Genomic DNA, 16,770 nt, shown 5'->3' on the forward strand with positions numbered 1-16,770 from the left:
GTAACACTGATATGTCCCACACCCCTCACTGGAACACTGATATGTTCCACACCCCTCACTGGAACACTGATATGTCCCACGCCCCTCACTGGAACACTGTTATGTCCCACGCCCCTCACTGAAACACTGTTATGTTCCACACCCCTCACTGGAACACTGATATGTCCCACGCCCCTCACTGAAACACTGTTATGTCCCACACCCCTCACTGGAACACTGTTATGTTCCACACCCCTCACTGGAACACTGATATGTCCCACGCCCCTCACTGAAACACTGTTATGTCCCACGCCCCTCACTGAAACACTGATATGTTCCACACCCCTCACTGGAACACTGATATGTCCCACGCCCCTCACTGAAACACTGTTATGTCCCACGCCCCTCACTGAAACACTGATATGTTCCACACCCCTCACTGGAACACTGTTATGTTCCACACCCCTCACTGGAACACTGATATGTCCCACGCCCCTCACTGAAACACTGTTATGTCCCACGCCCCTCACTGGAACACTGATATGTTCCACACCCCTCACTGGAACACTGATATGTCCCACGCCCCTCACTGAAACACTGATATGTTCCACACCCCTCACTGGAACACTGTTATGTCCCACGCCCCTCACTGAAACACTGTTATGTTCCACACCCCTCACTGGAACACTGATATATCCCACGCCCCTCACTGAAACACTGTTATGTCCCACACCCCTCACTGGAACACTGATATGTCCCACACCCCTCACTGAAACACTGTTATGTTCCACACCCCTCACTGGAACACTGATATGTCCCACGCCCCTCACTGGAACACTGTTATGTTCCACACCCCTCACTGAAACACTGTTATGTTCCACACCCCTCACTGGAACACTGTTATGTCCCACACCCCTCACTGAAACACTGTTATATCCCACACCCCTCACTGGAACACTGTTATATCCCACACCCCTCACTGGAACACTGTTATGTTCCACACCCCTCACTGGAACACTGTTATGTTCCACACCCCTCACTGGAACACTGATATGTCCCACATCCCTCACTGTGACACTGATATGTTCCACACCCCTCACTGGAACACTGATATGTTCCACACCCCTCACTGGAACACTGTTATGTTCCACACCCCTCACTGGAACACTGTTATGTTCCACACCCCTCACTGGAACACTGATATGTCCCACACCCCTCACTGGAACACTGTTATGTTCCACACCCCTCACTGGAACACTGTTATGTTCCACACCCCTCACTGGAACACTGATATGTCCCACATCCCTCACTGTGAACCTGATATGTTCCACACCCCTCACTGGAACACTGATATGTTCCACACCCCTCACTGAAACACTGTTATGTCCCACACCCCTCACTGGAACACTGTTATGTTCCACACCCCTCACTGGAACACTGTTATGTTCCACACCCCTCACTGGAACACTGATATGTCCCACATCCCTCACTGTGACACTGATATGTTCCACACCCCTCACTGGAACACTGATATGTTCCACACCCCTCACTGAAACACTGATATATCCCACACCCCTCACTGAAACACTGATATGTTCCACACCCCTCACTGGAACACTGTTATGTCCCACACCCCTCACTGAAACACTGATATGTTCCACACCCCTCACTGAAACACTGTTATGTTCCACACCCCTCACTGGAACACTGATATGTCCCACATCCCTCACTGTGACACTGATATGTTCCACACCCCTCACTGGAACACTGATATGTTCCACACCCCTCACTGAAACACTGATATATCCCACACCCCTCACTGAAACACTGTTATGTTCCACACCCCTCACTGGAACACTGATATGTTCCACACCCCTCACTGAAACACTGATATATCCCACACCCCTCACTGAAACACTGTTATGTTCCACACCCCTCACTGGAACACTGTTATGTTCCACACCCCTCACTGGAACACTGATATGTTCCACACCCCTCACTGAAACACTGATATATCCCACACCCCTCACTGAAACACTGATATGTTCCACACCCCTCACTGAAACACTGATATATCCCACACCCCTCACTGAAACACTGATATATCCCACACCCCTCACTGAAACACTGATATATCCCACACCCCTCACTGAAACACTGATATATCCCACACCCCTCACTGAAACACTGATATGTTCCACACCCCTCACTGAAACACTGTTATGTTCCACACCCCTCACTGTGACACTGTTATGTTCCACACCCCTCACTGTGACACTGTTATATCCCACACCCCTCACTGGAACACTGTTATGTCCCACACCCTCACTATAACTCTATGATGTACCCCATTCCCCGTATTGTCTGATTGAGCTCCTCGTTCCTGTTTTTCCTGCTCTGACTCTCAATGAATTCTCCTCTTCCTGTTTATTTAACTATTTTGCATTCACTAACCTGATCCAAAGACGCCTCCAATTGCAGCCTCTGTTGCATTGATGTATCCCAGACTGCGACAGACAACATGAGCATCAGCGATGTCCCAGTTATCATCACACACCGTTCCCCATTCACCGTTGTAATAAACTTCCACTCGACCCTCACTCGGCAGCCGACCCCCAGACAGCCTCAGCTCTCCATATTCCACCCCTGCAGAAAGAAAGACAGGATGTGAAGCTTCGCAGTCTCAGGAGCCTCTTGCCATTACTGGACCAGCCCCTGAGATGTGCGCTACTGTGCTGGGAAATCTGCTGAAGAGCGTAGCAATGAAAATTTGGTGAGAGTAGGAATTTATTGGTAAGTCATGGCAAAATAGCACAGATAGAGTATTTGCGACACAAAATACAACCCAATTTTCTGTCATTTTTTGATTTGATCCATTAATGCCGCTATATTGTTTCAATAAATGTCCGCACATTAAGAGTAGCATTTTCTTACTTTAAAACTGCAAGTCATTGGGAGGTAACAGCTGACTGTCAATTAGCTCGAAGTGGAATCCTGACAAAGTATTAACTGTTGTAATTGGCTGTTGACTGACTTGTTGTAACTTGGGAGAGTTGCTAGACACAGCACTGGGATCAGCTGCTGTATTGAGTAGCAGTGGGAATTTGGTGCAGGGTGGGAAGGTGATGCTCAGTAATTTAATGCAAAGTGTTACGAAATTGCCTCTGTGTTTTGTCAAGTATATTTTTTCAGGATTCATTTTTGAAAGATTGAAGAAATGTTAAACTTTGGGGTTTTCAAAGGGGATCATGTAAAGGCCACTTGACTTTGAAAAACAGTCCCTGGAAATGTTTTTAAAAAGGACACTGAGAAGTCTTGTGAGGAAAACAAGCCTTTCTGGGAAACCACCTAATTTCCAGTTCAATAAACAACAGAGAACTTTGGACACCTGGAGAAGTTGTTGATCAAGAAGTGACAGGTCAAGATTGATGGAGGTCAAAAGGTTAATATCCTGTTGTCAGGTTCGCTTTTGAATTGTTTTGAATTGTGATTGGACTGTGTAAAAAGGGAGAGAACTCCAAGGAGAGAAGAGGATTCCCCAGGAAGGAGAGAAGACCACATGCCAGCTCAGCTTCCCACCACCTGAAAAGTCCACTGTGTCAACTCATCTTGCCTCCTGTCTTTGAAGAAAAGCCAGCTAAATTAATTCTCAACGCCGTCTGAAAAGAACTGTTCTAAAAGACCCCAGTGATGCATTTCCATGTATTTGGAGGCCAGACTGTATGCCAGCTTTGGAACACAACACATCTCATCTGCTGGTTCTACAAGAATGAGCAAGTATGTAGCCCAAGTGTTTTTTTGGGGTCTGTAATAGAGCTTTATTATTCCAGTTAACCGGTGTATGTATGTGTGTGAGTATGAGCAGCTAAGGGAACATTAATATTTCAATCTGTGTGTTTATGCTTTACTTCATTACTGCTTCAGACTTGTTTTATAATAAACTGATCATTTTGTTGTTTATTAAAGAAACCTGGTTGGTGTGTTTTATTCTGGGAAAATATAGAGTTTATGATTGGTAAGTAGGAAAAAATGTAATTCTATGTTGTGACCCGTGGAGAAGTGGAACTAGAATAAACAGTTCACTCCTCCCACCTCAGTCATAACAAAAGGGGCAATGGAAATAAGTTATGCTGCTCCTCTCTCTGTGTTAACAGGGGCATCACTTCCAATTCAGTAAATATATAAATAATCTCACCAGAGGAAACTGTGAACCAGAGTCAACCCACAGAGAGGAGCATCAGAACCCCAGCAAATTAACAGCAATATTTTAGTAAGTAACCAATATGTTTTTGTGTGTTTTAAATATCTTTAATGGTTAGTGTTAAGCTAGAGTTAGTAAGGATTTAATATTAGTATGAGAGTAAGTCAAAGGAAAATGTGCTCAGTGATTAAACTCTAACTGCATTTAAAGGTATTAATAACTGATAGTCAAGTAATTAATTGCAGTCACTAATTGCTAATTTATTTACATCCGGCTAAATCCACCTATTTCATAAATTTTTATATTACTTATTCATGGGATGTGGGCGTCGCTGGCTAGGATAGCATTTATTGCCCATCCTTATTGCCCTTGAGAAGGTGGTGAACCGCTGCAGTCCATTTGGGGTAGGTGCACCCACAGTGCTGTTAGGAAGGGAGTTCCAGGATTTTGATCCAGCGACAGTGAAGGAACGGCGATATAGTTCCAAGTCAGGATGGTGTGTGACTTGGAGGGTAACTTGCAGGTGGTGGTGTTCCCATGCATCTGCTGCCCTGGTCCTACTAGTTGGTAGAGGTCGTGGGTTTGGAAGGTGCTGTCTAAGGAGCCTTGGTGCGTTGCTGCAGTGCATCTTGTAGATGGTACACACTTGCAGCCGAATGGCTAACAGCTAAGACTGCGCAAGGCATGAAGGGAAAAGTTGCCAGCTTTACACAAGGACAAGAAGCTGTGAATCAGCTGAAGTAATTGTTTTCCAGCCTGCTAGGCAGTGGGTGATAAAACATTTTCGATGAGACTGTGAGATGCTGTGGTGAGAAGGTTACAGATAAGAAGGAGGGCCAGCAGATGTATTTTGTTTTGGAACTAAGCAGACAGATGACTCCAGGCCCTGAGTGTACGTGACAAAGAACATTCTCGATACTAGGAGAAACTGGAAAAAAGGGGAGACTCTGAGCCTTGAAATGAAGAAGAGCTGCAGCACCATCATGCAGGGGGACCAGTTTAGGATTCAGTGAAGAGAACCCATCGGAGGGAGACTGATCAACCCGCGTCGCAACGGGTAGTATTTAAGTCCAAGCCGTGACTCTTGTGATTTATTGTAACAAGTAGTTTAACAAGTGAAATAACAGCAGATAAGTGATTTAAGTATCAATAAAAGTGTTTATATGAAGTATCTCGTGCAGGTGTCTTTTGTCTGCCACGTCAGTTGATACCCTAGTTTGAGGGGCAACACATTGCTGCCACTGTACTTCAGGAGGGCTGAAAGGGGTTATGAGAAGTCATTGGCAAACAGGATTAAGGAAAATCCCAAGGCTTTTTATACATATATAAAGAGCAAGAGGGTAATTAGGGAAAGGGTTGGCCCACTCAAGGACAGAGATGGGAATCTATGTGTGGAGCCAGAGAAAATGGGCGAGGTGCTAAATGAGTACTTTACATCAGTATTCACCAAAGAGAAGGACCACCCATTTATACTAATCCTACACTAATTCCATATTCCTACCACATCCCCACCTGTTCCTATATTCCCCTACCACCTACCTATACAAGGGGCAATTTATAATGGCCAATTAACCTATCAACCTGCAAGTCTTTGGCTGTGGGAGGAAACCGGAGCACCCGGAGGAAACCCACGCAGACACAGGGAGAACTTGCAAACTCCACACAGGCAGTACCCAGAATTGAACCCGGGTCGCTGGAGCTGTGAGGCTGCGGTGCTAACCACTGCGACACTGTGCCACCCAGTCGTAAAGCTTATTAGTCGTGCGGCTCAGTAGTAGTGGGGTTTATTAATTATAAATTAATTTTTAAAAAATTAATGAACACTGGGTAGGTGATGTGTTGTGGCTGCAGTATGTGGCAGCTGCTGGATGCCAGTGTCATCCACAGCAAACACGTCTGCAGCAAATGTCTGTAGCTCGAGTAGCTTCGGCTCAGCATCAATCAGCTGGAGGCCAAGCTACGGACTCTGCGATGCATCTGTGGAGGGGTGGGGGGTCACACCCCTTAGGATAGGGTTGTCTAATTTGGTCAGTGGTCAGGGACAGAAGAGTGTGACTGAGAGTGAGGCAGGTAAGGGGATTGAGAAGGCAGAAGTGGAGAAGCCTCAGCCCTTGCAATTGTCCAATAGGGGAGGCAGTGGCGTAGTGGTATTATCACTGGACTCTTAACCCAGAGACCCAGGGTATTGCTCTGGGGAAAGGGGTTCAAATCCCAGAACAGCAGAAGGTGGAATTTGAATTTAATTAATAAATCTGGAATTAAAAAGCTAGTCTAATGATGGCCATGAAACCATTGTCGATTGTTGTAAAAACCCATCTGGTTCACTAATGTCCTTGAGCACGGAAATCTGCTGTCCTGACCTGGTCTGGCCTACATGTGACTCCAGACCCACAGCAATGTGGTTAACTCTTACATGCCCTCTTAAATGGCCTAGCAAGCCACTCAGTTGTATCGAACCAATACGAAGTCAATAAAAAAAATGAAACCAGAAGGACCACCCGGCAACAACCTAGGCACCGGAAACAACAATGGCAAACCTAGCCCTGTCGACCCTGAAAGGTCCTCTTTACTAACATCTGGGGGCTTGTGCCAAAGTTGGGAGAGCTGTCCCACAGACGAGTCAAGCAACAGCCTGACATAGTCATACTCACGGAATCATACCTGACAGACAATGATCCAGACACTGCCATCACCATCCCCGGGTATGTCCTGTCCCACCGGCAGGACAGACCCAGCGGAGGTGGTGACACAGTGGTATACAGTAGGGAGGGAGTTGCCCTGGGAGTCCTCAACATCGACTCCAGACCCCATGAAGTCTCATGGCAGCAGGTCAAACCTCCTGCTGATTACCACCTACCGCCCTCCCTCAGCTGATGACTCAGTACTCCTCCATGTTGAACACCACTTGGAGGAAGCACTGAGGGTGGCAAGGACGCAGAATGTACTCTGGCTGGGGGACTTCAATGTCCATCACCAAGAGTGGCTCAGAAGCACCACTACTGGCCGAGCCCTAAAGGACATATCTACGAGACTGGGTCTGCGACAGGTGGTGAGGGAACCAACAAGAGGGAAAAACATACTTGACCTCATCCTCACCAATCTGCCTGCCACAGATGCATCTGTCCATGACTGTATTGGTAGGAGTGACCACCGCACAGTCCTTGTGGAGACACAGTCCCGCCTTCACATTGAGGAGACCGTCCATTGTGTTGTGTGGCACTATCACCGTGCTAAATGGGATAGATTTCGAACAGATCTAGCAATGCAAAACTGGGCATCCATGAGGCGCTGTGGGTCATCAGCAGCAGCAGAATTGTATTCAACCACAATCTGTAACCTCATGGACCGGCATATCCCCCACTCTACCATTACCATCAAGCCAGGAGACCAACCCTGGTTCAATGAAGAGTGCAGCAGAGCACGCCAGGAGCAGCACCAGGCATAACCCAAAATGAGGTATCAACCTGGTGAAGCTACAAGAGGACTATCTGCGTGCCAAACTGCGTAAGCAGCATGCGATAGACTGAGCTGAGCGATCCCATAACCAACGGATCAAATTTAAGCTCTGCAGTCCTGCTACATCCCACCCTGAATGGTGGTGGACAATTAAACAACTAACTGGAGGAGGTGGCTCCACAAATATCCCCATCCTCAATGATGGGGGAGCCCGGGAGCACATCAGTGCGAAAGATAAGGCTGAAGCATTTGCAACAATCTTCAGCCAGAAGTGCCGAGTTGATGATCCATCTTGACCTCCTCCTGAAGTCCCCAGCATCACAGATGCCAGACTTGAGCCAATTCGATTCACTCCGCGTGATATCAAGAAACGACTGAAGGCACTGGATACTGCAAAGGCTATGGGCCCTGACAATATTCCGGCAATAGTACTGAAGACCTGTGCTCCAGAACTTGCCACGCCCCTCGCCAAGCTGTTCCAGTACAGCTACAACACTGGCATCTACCCTGCAATGTGCAAAATTGCCCAGATATGCCCTGTACACAAAAAGCAGGACAAGTCCAACCCGGCCAATTACCGCCCCATCAGTCTACTCTCAATCATCAGTAAAGTGATGGAAGGTGTTATCAACAGTGCCATCAAGCGGCACTTGCTTAGCAATAACCTGCTCAGTGACGCTCAGTTTGGGTTCCGCCAGGACCACTCAGCTCCTGACCTCATTACATCCTCGGTTCAAACGTGGACAAAACAGCTGAATTCAAGAGGTGAGGTGAGAGTGACTGCCCTTGACATCAAGGCAGCATTTGACAGAGTATGGCATCAAGGAGCCCGAGCAAAACTGAGGTTAATGGGAATCAGGGGGAAAACCCTCCGCTGGCTGGAGTCATACCTAGCGCAAAGGAAGATGGTTGTGGTTGTTGGAGGTCAATCATCTGAGCTCCAGGACATCACTGCAGGAGTTCCTCAGGGTAGTGTCCTCGGCCCAACCATCTTCAGCTGCTTCATCAATGACCTTCCTTCAATCATAAGGTCAGAAGTCGGGATGTTCGTTGATGATTGCACAATGTTCAGCACCATTCGTGACTCCTCAGATACTGAAGCAGTCCGTGCAGAAATGCAGCTAGACCTGGACAATATCCAGGCTTGGGCTGATAAGTGGCAAGTAACATTCGCGCCACACAAGTGCCAGGTAATGACCATCTCTAACAAGAGAGAATCTAACCATCTCCCCTTGACATTCAACGGCATTACCATCGCTGAATCCCCCACTATCAACATCCTAGGGGCTCCCATTGACCAGAAGCTGAACTGGAGTAGCCATATAAATACCGTGGCTACAAGAGCAGGTCAGAGGCTAGAAATCCTGAGGCAAGTAAATCACCTCCTGACTCCCCAAAGCCTGTCCACCATCTACAAGGCACAAGTCAGGAGTGTGATGGAATACTCTCCACTTGCCTGGATGGGTGCAGCTCCAACAACACTCAAGAAGCTCGACACCATCCAGGACAAAGCAGCCCGCTTGATTGGCACCCCATCTACAAACATTCACTCCCTCCACCACCGAAGCACAGTGGCAGCAGTGTGTACCATCTACAAGATGCACTGCAGCAATGCACCAAGGCTCCTTAGACAGCACCTTCCAAACCTGTGATCTCTACCAACTAGAAGGACAAGGGCAGCAAATACATGGGAACACCACCACCTGCAAGTTTCCCTCCAAGTCACACACCATCCTGACTTGGAACTCTATCGCCGTTCCTTCACTGTAGCTGGGTCAAAATCTTGGAACTTCCTTCCTAACAGCACTGTTGGTGTACCTCCACCAACTGGACTGCAGCGGTTCAAGAAGGCAGCTCACCACCACCTTCTCAATGGCAATTAAGGATGGGCAATAAATGCTGGCCTGGCCAGTGATGCCCACATCCCACGAATGACTAAAAATAAGATTCTTTCAGCTTGTAGGGATGAGAGCGAGGGCTGCAGGGTGGTTGAGCAAACCGACCATGGCAACATGGTACAGAAAGCCATTCAAGAGCGGGGGAGCAACTAGGATTGTAGTGGTAGTAGACAGTAAAGTCAGGGGGATAGACACTGTTCTCTGCAGCCAAGAGAGAGAGTCCAGAAGGCTATGTTGCCTGCCTCGTGCCAGGATTCAGGACATCTGCTCGGGGCTGGAGAGGAACGTACAGTGAGAAGGGGAGGATCCAGTTGTCATGGTCCATGTGGGTACCAACAATATAGATAGGATGAAGAAAGAAGTTCTGCCTGGAGAATATGAGCATCTCGGGGCTAAATTGAAAAGCAGAACCTCTAAGATAATAAAGAACAAAGAACAGTACAGCACAGGAACAGGCCATTTGGCCCTTCAAGCCTGCACTGATCTTGATGCCTGTCTAAACTAAAACCTTCTGCACTTCCGGGGACTGTATCCCTCTATTCCCATCCTATTCATGTATTTGTCAAGATGCCTCTTAAACGTCTCTATCTCTGTATTATTGTCTGAGCCATGAGCAAATTGGAGTAGGGTAAATAAGATTTGAGTTAAATGTGTGACTCAAAGATTGGCGTTGGAGAAATGGGTTTCGATTCATGGGGTACTGGCGCGAATACTGGGGAAAGTGGGAGCTGTACCGTTGGGACGGTCTTCAACGGAACCATGCTGGGACCAGTGTTCTGATGAGTTGTCTAAATAGGGCGGTAGTGAGGGCTTTCAACTAAATAGTGGGGGCGAGGGATCAAGTGAGGGAAGATGTGATAATTTAGAGAGAGGAGAAGAGAGTTTCAAATAAGGGAATTGGTAATCTGAGTGTGGCAGGATGGGAAGCATACAAACCTAAGAGAATGTCAGCAGATAAGGCTAGAGGTTGTGAAAATAATAAAAAGACAGAATTAAAGGTTCTCTATCTGAATGCACGCAGCATTCACAACATGGTAGATGAATTGATGGCACAAAGAGAAGTAAACAGGTGTGATCTAATCACCATTATGGAGACGTGGTTGTAGGATGACCAAGGCTGGGAACTGAATATTCAAGGGTATTCGACATTTAGGATGGACAGGCAAAAAGAAATAGGAAGTGGGGTAGCGCTGTTAAGAAAACATGAGATCAGTACATCAATGAGAGAGGATCTGAGATCGGAAGATGTAGAATTAGTTTTGGAGGAGCTAAAAGGTCAGAAAACATTGGTGGCTGTTTATAATCCACCAAATAGTAGTAGTAGTAATGTAAGGCACAGTAGAAATCACCAAGTTAGAGGTGCATGTAACAAGGATAATATGGTAATTATGGGGTCTTCAATTAGCACTAATGCTGTGGAGGACGAATTCCTGGAACGTATAGAGAATTTCTAGAGCAGTATGTTGAGGAACCAATTAGAGAATCAGCTATTTTAGATCTGGTATTGTGCAACGTGAAAGGGATAATTAATAATCGCATTGTAAAGGAGCCCTGGGGAAGAGTGACCATAATATGATAGAGTTTGAAAGTGATATAGTTCAATCCTAAACTCAGGTCTTAAATCTAAACAAAGGTAGGAGGGGCAGTTGGCTGTGGTAGATTGGGAAACTACATTAAAAGGTATTACCGTAGACAGGTGATGGCTACCATTTAAAGACTTAATACATAGTTTACAACAAATATACATTCCTTTGAGGCACAAGAACCCAACAGGAAAAGTGATCCAACCATGACTAACAAAAGAAGTTAAATATTGTATTAGATCAAAGGAAGAGGTTTATAAAGTTGCCAAAAAAAAAAAAGCCTGAGGATTGGGAGAGTTTGAGTTCAGCAAAGGAGAACCAAGAAACTGATAAAGAAGGAGAAAATGGAATATGATAGTAAACTAGTAGAAACATAAAGAACTGTAAAAGCTTCTATAGTATGTAAAAAAGAAAAGTTTAGCAAATACAAATGTGGGTCCATTACGGGCAGAGACAGGCAAATTTATAATGGGGAATAAGGACATGACAGAGAAACTAAACAAATACGTTGTGTCTATCTTCAGAGGAAGACATAAAAAACCTCCAAGAAATACTAAAGAACCAAGGGACTAGCGAGAATGAGGAACTGAAAGAAATTAGTATTAGTGAAAAGGTAGTACTGGAGAAATTAATGAGACTGAAAGTTAATAAATCCCCTGGACCTGATGATCTACATCCCAGAGTATTGAAGGAGGTGGCTACAGAGATAGTGGATGCATTGGTGATTATCTTTCAAAATTCTATAGATTCTGGAATGGTTCCTGCAGATTGGAAAGTAGCAAATATAACCCCCAGTATTTAAGAAAGGAGGGGCAGAGAAAATGGAGAACTACAGACCTGTTAGCCTGACATCAGTAGTAGGGAAAATGCTAGAATGTTTTCTAAAGTATGTTTTAACCGAACACTTGGAAAATAATGAAATAAAAACAGAAAATGCTGGAAATACTCAGAAGGTCAGGCAGCATCTGTGGAGAGAGAAGCAGAGTTAATGTTTCAGGTCAGTGAGCTTTCATAAGAACTAAATTATAGTGAGAAAATAATGGTAGGATTGGGCAGAGTCAACATGGATTTATGGAAGGGAAATCATGTTGAACAAATCTGTTAGAGTTTTTTTTGAGAGTGTAACTAGCAGAATAGATAATGGGGAACCAGTGGATGTGGTGTATTTGGATTTTCAGAAAGCTTTCCATAAGGTCCCACTCAGGACATTAGTAAACAAAATTAGAGCACATGGGATTGACGGTAATATAGTCCCTACACACCTCCACCTCGAACTTGCTTTCCTCCAGAAGATACTCTTTAAAACTTACCTCTTGGTCCAAGTTTTTGGCCAGCTGACTGAATATCTCCTGATGTGGCCCGGTGTCATATTTTACTTTATATTGCCCCTGTGAAGTGCCTTGGGATGTTCTATTATGCTAAAGGTGTTATATAATTACAGTTCGAAAGAGTGTTCAGGGACAGAGCGACCTGGGGGTTCATGTGCATCGATCTTTGAAGGTGGCAGGACATATTAAGAGAGTTGGTTAGTAAAGCAAATGGGATCTTGGGCTTCAAAAATAGAGGCATTGAGTACAAAAAGCAGAGAAGTTATGCTGAACCTTTATAAAGCTCTGGTTAGGTCCCAATGGAGTACTGTGTTCAGTTCTGATCACCACACTTCAGGAAGGATGTGAGGTTCCTTGAGAGGGGGCAGACGGGACTTTTAGTTACAAGGTTTGATTGCAAATACTGGGGTAGTTCTCCCTACTTTTGGGCAAGAGATACAGGAAGAATGTGAGGAAGAACGTTTTTTATGCAGTGGGTGGTAATAATCTGGAACTCGCTGCCCACAAGGGTGGTGGGATGTGGGAGTCACTGGCTAAGAACAAACAAAGAACAGTACAGCACAGGAACAGGCCATTCGGCCCTCCAAGCCTGCGCCGATCTTGATGCCTGCCTAAACTAACACCTTCTGCACTTCCGGGGACCGTATCCCTCTATTCCCTTCCTATTTACGTATTTGTCAAGATGTCTCTTAAACGTCGCTATCGTATCTGCTTCCACCACCTCCCCTGGCAGCAAGTTCCAGGCACTCACCACCCTCTGTGTAAAAGACTTGCCTCGCACATCCCCTCTAAACTTTGCCCCTCGCACCTTAAACCTATGTCCCCTAGTAACTGACTCTTCCACCCTGGGAAAAAGCTTCTGACTATCCACTCTGTCCATGCCGCTCATAACTTTGTAAATCTCTATCATGTCGCCCCTCCGCCTCCGTCGTTCCAGTGAAAACAATCCGAGTTTTTCCAACCTCTCCTCATAGCTAATGCCCTCCAGACCACGCAACGTCCTGGTAAACCTCCTCTGTACCCTCTCCAAAGCCTCCACGTCCTTCTGGTAGTGTGGCAACCAGAATTGCACGCAATATTCCAAGTGTGGCCTAACTAAGGTTCTGTACAGCTGCAACATGACTTGCCAATTTTTATACTCTGTGCCCCGACCGATGAAGGCAAGCATACCGTATGCCTTCTTGACTACCTTATCCACCTGCATTGCCACTTTCAGTGACCTGTGGACCTGTACGCCCAGATCTCTCTCCCTGTCAATACTCCTAAGGGTTCTGCCATTTACTGTATACTTCCCACCTGCATTAGACCTTCCAAAATGCATTACCTCACATTTGTCCGGATTAAACTCCATCTGCCATTTCTCCGCCCAAGTCTCCAACCGATCTATATCCTGCTGTATCCTCTGACAATCCTCATCACTATCCGCAACTCCACCAACCTTTGTGTCGTCCGCAAACTTACTAATCAGACCAGCTACATTTTCCTCCAAATCATTTATATATACTACAAAGAGCAAAGGTCCCAGCACTGATCCCTGCGGAACACCACTAGTCACATCCCTCCATTCAAAAAAGCACCCTTCCACTGCTACCCTCTGTCTTCTATGACTGAGCCAGTTCTGTATCCATCTTGCCAGCTCACCTCTGATCCCGTGTGACTTCACCTTTTGTACCAGTTTGCCATGAGGGACCTTGTCAAAGGCTTTACTGAAGTCCATATAGATAACATCCACTGCCCTTCCTTCATCAATCATCTTCGTCACTTCCTCAAAAAACTCAATCAAATTAGTAAGACACGACCTCCCCTTCACAAAACCATGCTGTCTCTCGCTAATAAGTTTGTTTCTTTCCAAATGGGAGTAAATCCTGTCCCGCATAATCCTCTCTAATAATTTCCCTACCACTGACGTAAGGCTCACCGGCCTATAATTTCCTGGATTATCCTTGCTACCCTTCTTAAACAAAGGCACAACATTGGCTATTCTCCAGTCCTCTGGGACCTCACTTGTAGCCAATGAGGATGCAAAGATTTCTGTCAAGGCCCCAGCAATTTCCTCCCTTGCCTCCCTCAGTATTCAGGGTCGATCCCATCAGGCCCTGGGTACCTATCTACCTTAATGCTTTGCAAGACACCCAACACCTCCTCCTTTTTGATAATGAGATGACTGAGACTATCTGCACTCCCTTCCCTAGGCTCATCATCCACCAAGTCCTTCTCTTTGGTGAATACTGATGCAAAATACTCATTTAGCACCTCGCCCATTTCCTCTGGCTCCACACATAGATTTCCATCTCTGTCCTTGAGTGGGCCAACCCTTTCCCTGGTTACCCTCTTGCTCTTTATATATGTATAAAAAGCCTTGGGATTTTCCTTAATCCTGTTTGCCAATGACTTTTCATGACCCCTTTTAGCTCTCCTAACTCCTTGCTTAAGTTCCTTCCTACTGTCTTTATATTCCTCAAGTGCTTCATCTGTTCCTAGCCTTCCAGCCCTTACAAATGCTTCCTTTTTCTTTTTGACGAGGCTCACAATATCCCGCTTTATCCAAGCTTCCCGAAACTTGCCAAACTTATCCTTCTTCCTCACAGGAACATGCTGGTCCTGGATTCTAATCAGCTGACGTTTGAAAGACTCCCACATGTCAGATGTTGATTTACCCTCAAATAGCCGCCCCCAATCTAAATTCTTCAGTTCCTGCCTAATATTGTTATAATTAGCCTTCCCCCAATTTAGCACCTTCACCCGAGGACTACTCTTATCCTTATCCACAAGTACCTTAAAACTTATGGAATTATGGTCACTGTTCCCGAAATGCTCCCCTACTGAAACTTCGACCACCTGGCCGGGCTCATTCCGCAATACCAGGTCCAGAATGGCCCCATCCCTAGTTGGACTATCTACATATTGTTTCAAGAAGCCCTCCTGGATGCTCCTCACAAATTCTGCCCCATCCAAGCCCCTAGCACCAAGTGAGTCCCAGTCAATATCGGGGAAGTTAAAATCACCCACCACCACAACCCTGTTACCTTTACATCTTTCCAAAATCTGTCTACATATCTGCTCCTCTACCTCCCGCTGGCTGTTGAGAGGCCTGTAGTAAACCCCCAACATCGTGACTGCACCCTTCCTATTCCTGAGCTCCACCCATATTGCCTCGCTGCATGACCCCTCTGAGGTGTCCTACCGCAGTACTAGGCTAGGTCAGCATTTATTGCCCATCCCTAATTTCCCTTGAACTAAGTGGCTTGCTCGGCTATTTCAGAGGATATTTAAGAGTCAACCATGTTACTCTGAGTCTGGAGTCACATGTAGGTCAGACCAGGTAAGGACAGCAGATTTCCTTCCCTAAAGGACATTAGTGAACCAATTGGGTTTTTTCAACTATCGACAATGGTTTCATGGTCACCGTTAGACTAGTTTTTAATTCCAGATGTATTAATTAAATTCAAATTTTGCCATCTCCTGTGGTGGGATTTGAACCCATGTCCTCAGAGCATTAACTCAGGATTACTAGAACAGTGACATTGCCACTACGTCACCACCTCCCCCAATCAGGAGGATCAGGAGCTCGGAAGCAAATTCCAAAGCAGGACCTCACTGGCAATAATCCTGGGGTTATAACCTGAGCCACATCAAAACTGACACATGGACAAACAGATTAGGAAAGTCAACACATGGCTACAGGCGACCATACGAATTAGGAGCAGGTTTTGACCACTCAGCCCCTCGAGCCTGCTCTACCATTCAATAAGTTCATATCTGATCTAATTGTAATGTCAACTCCACATTGTTGCCTACCCCCAATAACCTTTCACTCCCTTACCTTACCTCTCTATCTACCTCTGCCTTAAAAATATTCAAGGACTCTGCTTCCATTGCCTTTTGAGGAAGAGAATTCCAAAGACACACGACCCTCGGAGAAAATGTTTCTCCTCATCTCGGTCTTAAATGGGCAACCCCTTATTTCTCCCACAAGGGGAAATATCCTTTCCACATCCACCCTGTCAAGACCTCTCAGGATTTTATATGTTTCAATCAAGTTGCCTCTTACTCTTCTAAATTCCAGTGGAGTCAAGCCGAGTCCGTCCAATCTTTCCTCAAAAGACAACCCGCCCATTCCAGGTATTAGTCTAGTAAACATTCTCTGAACTGCTTCCAATGCATTTACATCCTTCCTTAAATAAGGAGACCAGTACTGTACACAGTACTCCAGATGTGGTCTCACCAATACCCTGTATAGCTGAAACATAACCTCCCTACTTTTGTATTCAATTCCCCTCGCAATAAACGATAACAATCTATTAGCTTTCCTAATTACTTGCTTT

The 16,770-nt window shown here is 45.8% G+C and overlaps 1 protein-coding gene across 1 annotated transcript in view; it reads right to left on the bottom strand.

Annotated features, from left to right (window-relative positions):
• Nucleotides 1–3,178, bottom strand: part of LOC137368540 (galectin-3-binding protein-like) — a 53,287-nt gene extending 50,109 nt beyond the window's left edge. The window contains exons 1-2 of the mRNA XM_068028735.1: nucleotides 2,950–3,178; nucleotides 2,434–2,625 (exon numbers count right to left, since the gene is read on the bottom strand). Of these exons, the coding sequence (XP_067884836.1) occupies nucleotides 2,434–2,625; nucleotides 2,950–3,178 (421 nt within the window). The remainder of the gene's footprint in view (nucleotides 1–2,433; nucleotides 2,626–2,949) is intronic.
• Nucleotides 3,179–16,770: the final 13,592 nt, after the last annotated feature.

The sequence above is a fragment of the Heterodontus francisci genome, chromosome 1 (assembly GCF_036365525.1).
Source record: "Heterodontus francisci isolate sHetFra1 chromosome 1, sHetFra1.hap1, whole genome shotgun sequence".
Taxonomy (NCBI): domain Eukaryota; kingdom Metazoa; phylum Chordata; class Chondrichthyes; order Heterodontiformes; family Heterodontidae; genus Heterodontus; species Heterodontus francisci.